The sequence below is a fragment of the Venturia canescens genome, chromosome 1, assembly GCF_019457755.1.
Source record: "Venturia canescens isolate UGA chromosome 1, ASM1945775v1, whole genome shotgun sequence".
Lineage (NCBI taxonomy): Eukaryota > Metazoa > Arthropoda > Insecta > Hymenoptera > Ichneumonidae > Venturia > Venturia canescens.
In genome coordinates, this window is record NC_057421.1 from 40,431,812 (window position 1) to 40,444,475 (window position 12,664).

Genomic DNA, 12,664 nt, shown 5'->3' on the forward strand with positions numbered 1-12,664 from the left:
TTACACTATTTATTTGACTTGTAATTATTTTCCTTAAGTTCATATTAGTTTTTCGATAATTTTAAACCTAATTACGCGCTTGGGCGAGTTAAATAATAAATAAAAAGAAAAGGAAAAGTTCAGAGCAGTGCCGGTAGCCCCGCTCGGGCTCATGCCTACCGGCCTAAGATGGCCGCCACCTGTCAACAACGACGAGCGTGGTCGCCGCGATGTTTTGTTCGCGATCTAAAGATCGCCGAGTTTCGTTCGTTTCGACGGGCTCGGGCCGTCGCGTGAGTGTTTCGTCACAATATACAGGGTGTCCCATTTTAATCTTACACCTGACTTTTCTCGGAAAATATTGCTTGGATCAAATATTGTGTGCAACAAAACTTTTAGGGGTTGAAGGGGGACGTATGATAAAAATTGGTTTGTGGATCCAAAATTCAAAATGGCGGCGTTAGAATGGCCGACATGTTTTTTTCCAATGGAAACATAACTTTTTTTCATCACCAAAAAATTTTTCAGCGCAAAACCAACAACTTTTGTTGGAAAAATTTTTTGATTAAGTTCATATTTTTCAAGTAAGAACATCATTTTCAACTATTTTAGAGGTATCCAGGATGTACCGCGAAGAAATCTTTAACGTACCAAGTGCAAGTGCGTTTGCGTGTAAGGAGCATATGAACGATTTCGTTGGGACAGAAATCAGCCATTGTTGCTAATTTTCAGAATTTTCCTCTAATTTAAGAACTTTTAAAAATTTCGAGAATCAAGAATTTTTCTCTGATTTCAGAACCTTTACAAATTTTCGATTTCGTCTCTTGCTAATGGCTGCGGAGTCAGAAGATAAATGTTTCAATCAATTTTTCATCCGTGGGCGGTCACAATGACTTCTAAAATAAAAAATTCTTCTCTGATTTAAAACTCTAAAGTAAGAGAACTACGCAAAGTCAGACTACGTCAGTACTACCAATGATGTTTTCTTTAATCTCTTACAAAGTGAACATACCTTTAATCGTAAGCGAGGCTTACGCTTAAAGATAAGTACACGCAAGCGAGGCTTACGCTTAAAGATAAGTTCACGTAAGCGAAACTTACGCCTACTTTTGAGTTGTAAATCAGAGAAGAATTTTTTATTTTAGAAGTCATTGTGATCGCCCACGGATGAAAAATTAATTGAAACGTTTATCTTCTGACTCCGCAGCCACTAGCAAGAGACGAAATCGAAAATTTGTAAAGGTTCTGAAATCAGAGAAAAATTCTTGATTCTCGAAATTTTTAAAAGTTCTTAAATTAGAGGAAAATTCTGAAAATTAGCAACAATGGCTGATTTCTGTCCCAACGAAATCGTTCATATGCTCCTTATTTTAGGGAGGTGTCGGGGCAATTACTTCCGAGCTGAAAATTTGTATCGACGTGAATCACGAGAGAACATGAAGGAGCGGATAAGAGCTGCCTGCCGTGCGATCCCGAGAGATGTTCTCCTACGCACAGTTGATGGTTTTGAGAGAAGAGTTCAGGCATGTTTAAACATGAATGGAGGGATCTTTGAACATCTCTAGGGAGGGATCAGAGTACACTCACAAGGAGGGTTTGGAGTCCGAAAATACTGCGGTAGTGACGAACCGCAGATACCTAATCCTTGTGAGCTCGTACCTATGGGCATAAAGGCATTGCATGCCCCTCTTTTTAAAAAAAGTTGAATAATAAAATGAAAATAAAAAACACACCGACATGCACCTCTACGTATGCACGCATATGCAGACGCACACGCAAACGCACTTGCACTTGGTAGGTTAAAGATCTCTTCGCGGTGCATCCTGGATACCTCTAAAATAGTTGAAAATGATGTTCTCACTTAAAAAATATGAACTTAATCAAAAAATTTTTCCAACAAAATTTGTTGGTTTTGCGCTGAAAAATTTTTTGGTGATGAAAAAAAGTTATGTTTCCATTCGAAAAGAACATGTCGGCCATTCTAACGCCGTCATTTTGAATTTTGGATCCACAAACCAATTTTTATCATACGTCCCCCTTCAACCCCTAAAAGTTTTGTTGCACACAATATTTGATCCGAGCAATATTTTCCGAGAAAAGTCAGGTGTAAGATTAAAATGGGGCACCCTGTATATATGTATATAGGTCGAATTTATGACTGCTGTTACCAGCTGTGCTGCGCCGTGTGCTACGTTATGAAGTTGGCGTCAGATTTCCAATCATCAACAACTAATTTCAACAACCTATCACGACGTCTAAAAATGGATGTCGTCAGATCCAACCAATCAGAAACTCAAGAGCATCAAAGTGCCTTTGATTGTGTTGTAAATACAGACGCATAAATTCTAGATTGTGTTGGTAACTTTTGCATAATCTTGAGCCTGTGCAAAGTTTTTTCTCAGCAATTACGCCACCGATCATGCTGATTGTGGGTGGAATTGAAAGAGAATTTATTAATTAATCTCCAGTTCAATTTTCAAAGCCTCAGATGACTCAGGAGTTTCGTAATTGAACAAAATGACATGCCAATTTTACCCCCACCACCGCGAATCGTTTTATTCAGAGATAAATATAGTCTCGGTGAGCTCGGGCCAGCAGACGACAGGGCTGTCAATGTACTTGTCCCGAGACTCTACCGAGTCTCTTGATGGAGCTACATTGGAAATAAAAAAAAAATACCGGAAACAAAATAAATACATTTTTTAATTCATTTTTCACTTTATCCTTTTTTTATCAGTAAAAAAAATAAATCTTAGAAAAAACAACAATGTTAAAAGGATATGTGTTTCCAGAAAATACTTTATCTTCAAATTCTTTTGCTTAAGAAAATAGAAGTAAACTTTGAACAAAATGTTTTAAAAAAAGAAGTAAACTTTAAACAGAATGTTTAAAAAAAAAATTTTTAACTCTCAACTGAAAAATCGTATAGCGTATTGAAAATAAAATGAAATCGAAAAAAAAATAAATGTTAGAAAAAAACATTGAATAAGATATAAGGGTGACTTTGAAAAGTATGAAATAAAATGTTTTAAATAAACGAAATGTTTCAAAAATAACTTTAAAAAAAATCTTTTAAAAGACATTAAAAAAACTCCCTACTGAAAAATCCTACAGTGTATTGAAAATAAAATAAAGTGGAGAAAAAAAATGAATGTTAGAAAAAAACAACATTGTAAAAAAGATCTGCGTTTCCAAAAAATGATTTATCTTCAAACTCCTTTTCTTAAGAAAATAGAAGTAAACTTTAAAAGACTGAAATAAAATAGATTAAATATAATTAATAAGATAGATAAAAAAAACCATTTAATTGTTAAGTACTACTCCTTCGAGATTCGATTCCTATGGTTAATATTGATTAATGGTAGGCAAGTCATTTATATACGAAAATGAAAATTTTATTATAATTTTCGAAGTTGAATGATTGTACAGCGAATGAAGGTGATAATTAAAAAAATGTAATCTCACAAACAACTAAAATATGTTATAAACATAATGGAATTTAATATTCGTCGGGAAATGTCTCTAGTTCTTACTCAATGATTTGATTAGAGACTTCTGGTTTGACAGAAGTCTGTCAGAGGGCTACGGACGGACCGCTCTCGCGTCAGCGGAGCACCGCCCATACGAAAATGAGGCTCTCAACCTTCCCTTCATCCTCCTCCTTATTCCTACCAAAAATGTATCAAACAAAGTAATAATGGAGTCTATCATTCCTCGATAACGAGAAGATTGCTTCTCGCAGTACGCTTTAGCGAGCCTAAGCCCGATTGCGTAGCGAGAAAGCAATGTAGAGCACTAAATGCTCCTATACCGGACGAGAGTATCCGTTCTTGAAAGTCGAGTTCGAGCCAAGCTCCTCGGATTGCAAGATGTGGAAATCGGAAGGCTTTACCCGCTCCTGGCAAAAATCCGCCGGTCAATGCACGAACCTGCACACTGACACCTCTCCTACGTGAGAGAAGAGTCTAAAAAATCCTAAGTTTCGATATTTGGGAAACTGACCACCTCCCGAATAACGAAACGTTTCAATACGTTCCTAAAATTATTAAATTCGTAATGTCGATGTAGGGTAACCAAATTAAATGAAATGCATGGAAAAATTTTGAAATAGCGAATAAAGAGGAAAATCGAGTAGGGGAGGTTCACCCTTTCAGAGGCTTGTATTGACTTCAATACGTCAGAAAATCTTGAGTGAAACTATCATAATATTTTCAATCAGCAAAAACAAGTAAAACAGAAATAAGCCATCTACAGTACGAGAATTCAAAAAACAGTTTGTTCACCCCCTTAAGACTGCTATTTTGCAAAAGTGTGAAAACACGTGAAATTATTTTCATGATTTTATAGAAATAAAACCCGTTTTATTCCATCATATTCATTCCTTTTCATTATGGCGTGAGAAATATAAGAATGCAAGAGTTGTTAACCCCCTGTATTTTTTTCGTACGCATGCTGAACTTTCCATCTCTTTAGATAAGAAACATTTTGGTTTTAGTTTCATCGGAATCGGTTGAGTGCTTGTTGGTAAAACGACAAAATCACCCGTTGCTATGCTTTACTTTAAAGCGTGATTTTATCCCTTAAAACAGTTTTTCCGCCGATAAAAAAGAATATGTGTCTCTTACTTTCGAATACTCTTTAGCATATAGCAGTTTCAAGAACATCGGAGGGGGGCACCAAAATGATGTTCTTTGTTAGTAGAAAAGTGTGGGGAGGCTACGAAGAATCCCACAATGTGATTAATTTTTATAGTGAAAACATTAAATATCAAACTAGCCTGACTTAACCATGTAAGGGGATTTTCATCTACTTAACAATTGCCAGATCATCTTAAAAAGCCTCAGGGATGAGAGAAGTGCTCCTACCTCATGGTAAGGATGGGTGATCTTGAACGCTTAGAGTATAGTTGTGGGAGTTGCGAGCACGTCAAGTGTCTAAATGTATCGTCTTTCTTCGTTATCCACGAACGTTCTGTATTATGTCGAAAAGTCGCTCCGGACTTTCCGCTATCGAACGGTTCCATGTACCCAGAAATTCGTTGCTAAAAATGTTGCCAAAAATGTGTTGGATACGAGGCTGTGTTCTTTCGGTTAACTATCAATATAGTACCTAAAAATTGCTATTTGGAAAGTAATAAAAAACTATTTTTATGTGATTTAGCAAGGCCTGCAGGAACCCCAACCAGCTCGAAAGATATCGAGATTCATGGTATCAACAGTTGCTAGTCCTCCAGCAGATGAAACTTTTTCCTACGATTATGAAGACCCACAGCAATTTCAACAGTACGAAGATGATACATCACATATTGCCCAAGAACACCACGTAGACGAAATATACGGTATGCATTTTCTATTATGAACTAAAAAAATCTGTTAATAACTTCATTGATAACAAAACGATTCGCATTTACAATGCTTTCAAATTTACCTGTTTGCGAAGTCGTAAAAACTTGTAATAGTATTCGAAGTATAAAATAAGTTGGACTCTCGTTCAAGGAGTTATTTTTTATCATTATTTTAACTCAAGTTTTACTATGAGAGGGAGTACCAACCAAACCCCAAAATTGTAGGTACCAACTCTGCTTCTTTTTCGTAGCATTGAGATTGTCAGTTTTAATAAATAAAGATGGATGAATTATTTTTTCAAGTATGTTATTCACGAATTGTAAATTTAAATAATAATTTGAAAAAATTAAAAATAATAAAAATGAAAAAAAGCATCATGAACAGGTTTAGAGCCCGCAGCCGTTAGAATGGGAGTATAACTCGTTCGCCACTAAGCTACTTGCCTGTATGTGAAAGTACATAAACTTAATGGCATACGAGCGGGCTCCCAACTTTGAATGGCGATTTCTCGGAAACAAAGCCAAGTTGACACCTACAATTTTGGAGTTTAATTGGTACCCCCCCTCCCACCCTATAAGCACGCAAAGTGGGAGCCCGTAACTCGATGCACCTCTCACGGACTCTTGTGAAATTGCGTACCGACGTCGGTTTTTCCGAAAACCAAAGTAAAACTTTCAGAAAACCGAATTTTTAGTCACTTTTGAGGAAACTGGCGTCGCATACGTCGGCGCACTAGACAAAAAATCTCAGTATGAAGAGACTCGATACAGTCTCGGGACAAGTACATTGACAGCCCTGTCGTCTGCTGGCCCAAGCTCACCGAGACTATCTTTTCTATGAATAAAACGATTCGCGGCGATGCGGGTAAAATTAGCCTGTCATTTTGTTCAATTACGAAATTCCTGACAAGGAAAGGTACTTTAGTGTCCGGCTCCGATTTTGATATTTTTTTTCTATGTTATAATCCATCCAAAAATAAGAGACACGTATTTTTTTTTTATCGACCGATAGTTATTTTTAAGGGGTGAAATCGATCCCCAAAGTTGGGCATGTTTTGCGTCTGATAGAGTGTTTCATATAGAAGCACTCAACCGATCGAAACGAAACTAATTGCAAAATGTTCGGCATGTCAAATAACCCATATGACATGTCCAACTTCTTATGCACCCTTACGGCAAAGGGGTGAACCACCCCCGAATATTCAGAATTTTTTCGTATAACAAAAACTTACAATCCGATTTTAATAAAACAAACGCCATTTTGCAGAGCAAAAAAATAAAATGGACGTGTTTTTTGGTTTTTCTCGGATCAAAAAAATTAAAGGGGTAAACTAGTCCTATAATCTTGAATTTCACTTTGCGCATCGAAATGATTACAATCAATCCATATGGTTCCATTATCATTGCGTATCGACTTATATGTTAAATCAAGAGACTCGGTAGAGTCTCGGGACAAGTACATTGACAGCCCTGTCGTCTGCTGGCCCGAGCTCGCCGAGACTATCTTTTCTCTGAATAAAAAGATTCGCGTTGGTGGGGGTGAAATTGGCATGTCATTTTGTTCAATTACAAATCCCCTGAGTCATCTAAGGCTTTGAAAATTCAACTGGAGATTATAAAAAATTCTCTTTCGATTTCACCCACAATCAGCATGATCGGTAACGTAATTGCTGAGAAAAAACTTTGCACCGGCTCAAGATTATGCAAAAGTTACCAACACATTCCAGAATTTATGTGTCTGTATTTACAACACAATCAAAAGCACTTTGATGCTCTCCAGTTTCTGATTGGTTAGATCTGACGACATCTATTTACAGATGTTATGAAACCATAAGCTTCCCCTAGGAAAAAAAAAGTTGGGACAAGTACATTGATGATCCCTTGTTTGCTGATAATTATATACATCCATAAAAAAAATATGAAATTTTTTTTTTAATTGTAAAAAAAGTTACTTTATAAAAAAAAATACAGAATAATTCGAAAACAATTTCACAAATCTTGAAAAAACATTATATTAGAAAAAACTAATCTGTACCTATTTTTTAAAGTGTCAAAAGAATCAAATAACAAGTAAAATATAAAAAACCGAAACATCACGCTTGAAATAATTTTGGAAACCGATGCCTCATTCTTCTTATTTTATTCGAACAGCTAAATCAATTAAAAAAACTTCCATCTAATTTACGTGCAAGTATTTTCTAATCAATTGAAAACAGTCACCATTTGAGTTACGTGCAGCACTAAAATTTATGATGTCAATCGAAGGACAAGTAATTTATGAGTAACTCCAAATTTCAACATTATGGAATTGTTCTTAGAAGCTTTTAAATCAAAAAAATCACATGCAAGCTAGCCATTTCTTACTCTATGGTGGCAGAGACTTATAAGAAAATCGATTCTCTTCACGCTTTCAGGAGCTTCTGATGTTATTCACAATATTTGACGTCGATTGGATCGATACAAATTATGTTTAAATATGAGTTAAAAGTACTTGTCCGGCCACAGAATTTTCCAAGTGTGCAAGTATCCTCTGCGATTTCTTCATCTAAATTTTGATACAGACAGAAAAAATTACCACCAATTCATAAAATTTATTATGCCAAAACTGAAAGATAAAAAGACAGCGCACTTGAAAGTGAACAGAACGCATAAGTGTTTCATGTATCTTCGTTTATATATTACAGTTGGAACCAAATAGTGAAAAGATTGGCACACCTACCGCTTCGCAGGAATATCAAAGTTCATAGGTACTCGCTGTGTACCAGTAATACAAACTTTGGTGCTATGGGGCAAAAAACTTCAAAATTACCCGAACCACATTTTTGAAACTATGTTGGAGTAAATCAAATAGTGTAATTTAGTATGTCTCCATGGTTATACACAGTCAAAATATTTCAACACATCCAGCAATGATCAGGCGTAGACTCACACACATGAATTTTTCAATCCATAATGCCAATCATAAACATGGTATGGAAATACTCAATATACATGTCGCTTCATCATGTTGTCAAACTTAAGAGGTGTTCATTGCATTTCAAAGATACAAATTTTGATATCATGAAAAATAAGCAACCAATGACTCATTGAAATAAATTTCCAAATTCATCATGCAACAATTCAAGTGAATATCTATGTATTTACATGGCCCAAAGATTTTTTAAAACTCAGGTTTATAAACAAGCAATCATGAAAACTTTTTGTTATGAATTTTCCAATTTATTGAAATCAAATGAGGAAATAGAAATACGATTGTTACTCGAATTGTCTAGAGAATGAATAGAAATTGGTATGGATATACTGTAAGCTAAGGAGGTGGGAAAAAGGGCCCGGTGAACACAGCCAAACGAAATGAAAGAAAATATGATAACAATTCATTGAATTAGACACTTACTTGACCAAAGTTTTTCAAAATTTGTTTGCATTCATTCACATACAGACACACATATTTTTTCTATAATGTAATTACACAACATAAAATTTCTGTTTGGAAAGAACATTTGAGAGGTTATAATGAGCGAAAGTTTTGTTTTCTCACATAACTCCCATTGAAAATTTTTAAAGAACCAGAACCGGGATTGCAACAAAATTATGTCAAAAATAAACGTAAAATCACAAAACTTACATAACATTTTTTTTTTATAGTCATATAAGAATTTTGTATCGAATTCATACAGCTCGCACTGTTTCTCCGAAATTTTATCATTTAGATCGCTGTTGCTATTAATTTGCTCGTGCCATCAAAAACTGACAGATATGGTTGAACCAAAAACTGACGGATATCACGCGAAAGTCACGATATGTCTGGTTTCCGTAATACACTGCATGTACAATACCACATCAAGAGACTCGGCAGAGTCTCGGGACATTGACAGTCCTGTCGTCTGCTGGCCCGAGGCTCTCGCCGAGACTATACTTTCTCTGAATAAAACGATTCGCGGTGGTGGGGGTAAAATTGGCATGCGATTTTCTTTAATTACGAAGCTCATGAGTTATGTACGGCTTTGAAAATTGAACTTTAAGCTAATTAAGAAGTTCTCTGTCGAATGAGCCCAAAATCAGCATTCTCGGTGGCGTATTTGTTGAGAAAAAACTTTGCACGGGCTCAAGTTTATGCAAAAGTTACTAACACATGACGAATTCGACGTATACGTATATGCGTTTTGACGTAGTTAGAGATAGTAGAGTTGTGCCTCTACGCATTCTGATTGGGTCAACGATATCGGCTCCTCCAGCTGCTAGGCCGACCGCGGGTGGAGCTCAAGAGTTAGAAGGCCTAAAATAGCGAATAGGCATTCGTATATCTATATATGCGTTATACAGAATGCCTGTTCGTCATTTTAGGCCTTCTAACTTTTGAGTCTTACCCCGACCGCGCTCAGACTCCGTGAATATTATATATATATTGTAACGGTACGTTTGTGCTTGTGCACACCGTCACGCCAAGATTCGAGCAATTCGATAATAAAGAAGAGCGGGCATGAAGGAAAAACAAAAGTAAAATGAAATTAGATTGAAATGACAAATGTTTTATTCAATTTTTAATTGTTTTAAACCAAATTACAAAAATAAAGGCTTTTTATTTGAAATCGAGTTTTTCCGCTTTATTTTAATTGCATGTAAAATTTTATTTCCGGTATTTTTCTTTATAAAAAGAATAATTTTCGCAGAATTAATTATGATAAACTTCGCATGAATTTACGCTCGCTTTTATTTGAATAATGATAGTTAATAGTTTCGCTTGCAATAATAATTTTTCAATATAACAAACATTCTCTCGCCAACGCTGGTCTTGATAAATTTTTAATTAATTTTGTTTGATAATTCGATCATTTGATAATTTGATAATTGAGCTATAATTCTTAGAAACTCACTTTTTGACTCTATACAATCCAAATTAATTGTTCGAGTGGATTTTTCTGATCGATCTCACTCTTTTGACTCGATATAATTCAAATAAATTGTTTTCAGTGAGTTAAATTTGTTTTGAATAATTTATTTAGCTCAAAATGATAAATGACTCGAAATTGTCTCGTTTTGAGAATAAAGAAAATTTGTTTGATTTTAATGATATCTACTGAATTTGATCACCACTCAGAAAACAATAACTCATTGATGGAAAAGAATCCACCCAGAGATCTTGAGACAGAACGAACCCGAACTGTCCCGGCCCCTCTGGCGTGGAAAGGTAGGAGTCCTACCCCAGAAACTTGTGACCGAACGAAATCGAACGGCCACGGCCCTCTTGGATAGAAAAAGGATAGGAAATCTACCAGGAATCTTGAGACAGAATGGAATCGAACTGTCCCGGCCCTCCTGGATAGATCGGAAACTCTCACCTAAGAATCTTGAGTTCAAACGAAATCGAATGAACCCGGCCCTCTTAGCGTGAGAGAGGAAAGGTATTATTCTGTTTGAATTCTGAGTGGGATAATAGCGATGTTATTTTGCTCTTTGTTTTTAGAGCTATTTTTGAAAATAAGCGAGAATTTTATGTTTCTTTATTCTTTAAATTTGGGCGAGTTCACGCGGCGAGATCCGGAGGCAAGACTGGCTTTTGGTTATGGCATGCGAGTCGAGCTCTCAGGGATTCGAGACGTGACTGGCTCCTAGCGTGGCGAGATTCGATATGAGAACAGCTCCCGGAGCTTCTGCGCTCGGGTTTTTATACTCTCCCGAACAAAGGAAATAATAATAATAACGCGCTTGGACTTTGTCCCTTACTCCAATTCGCTGCGCGACTTAATCTCAAACCAGGGACTCCCACTCTAAATTCTCTGATTGGTGCGCTAACTCCCCCGCGTGGGTCCCAATTGGCCGAGTCGAGCTGCAGTCACACTGCGCATGTGCGAGAATTTAATGAAATTTAATAAACTCAATTTTTATTGTTTTTATGCACAATTCGTATCTTTTTCAATTATTTTGCTATGATTTCTAACAAATTTCTAAACAATAACATTTTTATTTCATTTTAATTAATTATTTGCTCGTGACTGCACCTATTGCACGTGCTTATGGAAAGTAGGTCATCGCGCATGCGCACTGTGCACTCGATCTCGCAAAGAGAAGTTTACTTAAAAATTTAAATAATTTTATCCTGAAATTTTCACCCATTTGTTAAAAAGACGTTTCTTTAATGATCCGCATTAATTTTCTGAACAAGAAAAGGTTTATTTAATTAAAATTGAATAAAATAAAGAATTTCACGAATCTAGGGAATTTTGTGGAATCGAAATTGAGTTGGCGGCGCTGAGCGCCTCGCTTCCCGAGCGCCGCTTCGCGAAGTGACAGTTTTTCAACATGGCCGCCGGTGTAAACACTCGTGCGTGCCATGTCGTTGGAATAAAGTTCTCGAGTCGGTGTTTCGCTTCAATATATATAAACCATATGTCAGTTTTCGATCATCGTATAAACAAACGGAGTTTTGACATTATGGGATGCGTGTGGGATAAATAAAGAAAACTTTCGTCATCTAACGAAGTGCATAGTACTAAAACCTGTGGAATGCTAAACTAAACCGGTATAAAAGCAGTCGCGTAAATGTATTCTGTGATCTGTCGTGTGTAAAAAAGAATAAAATAAAAAAATACGCGGTGCATGTCGATGAAACTTTTTAAGATTTCATTAATTCGTTTGACTGAAAATAAGTTTATCATTTATATCATTTGTAAATAGGTTATATGATATCAATACATCGACTAGGGAAAAAAAGGTTGGGACAAGTACATTGATGGTCTCTTGTTTCTAGATGACATAGAAAAAAGACTCAGAACCAGGAAAAAAATTCTATAGAAATAATAAACGAAAAATTGAAAAGTTCAAAAAAATTCAACAAAAATAAAAAATAATCGAAAAAAATTCTGTAAAGAAAAATAAAAAATTTTCAAAAAATTCATAAATATTGGACAAATGGAAAAATGTACTATCCAAGTTACATGCAGTATAAAAATGTATGATATCAATTGGAGGCCAAGTTTTTATTGATAATTTGGAATATTTATCCAACAAATCGGAAACTTTAATTGAAATTTATGATAATTATTTTCAAGAAAAAAGTTAATGAAAAAAAGTCATAACGGAAGTTACGTGCAGTACTAAAATGTATTATATCAATTCGAGGTCAAGTATTTATCAGTTATTCGAAATATAATCTCCGGCGACAAATGAGCGTTGAGAATCCTTGTCGGGCTCACAACGTTTTATCAAAATTACTAAAAAATGAATGAAAATAAAATCATTAAAAATTCACATGAAAATCATTCGTTACTTCAATAAGGTACACACTTTAAAGAATCGATTCCCCTCCGGCTTTCACGATCTCCTGGTATTATTCACAACATT

At 35.6% G+C, this 12,664-nt stretch overlaps 1 protein-coding gene across 1 annotated transcript in view; it reads left to right on the forward strand.

Moving 5' to 3' along the window:
* LOC122408149 (uncharacterized) overlaps positions 1–12,664 on the forward strand; it is a 1,237,064-nt gene that overhangs the window by 935,210 nt on the left and 289,190 nt on the right. Inside the window, exon 21 of the mRNA XM_043414787.1 lies at positions 5,140–5,317. Coding sequence (XP_043270722.1) covers positions 5,140–5,317 — 178 coding nt within the window. The remainder of the gene's footprint in view (positions 1–5,139; positions 5,318–12,664) is intronic.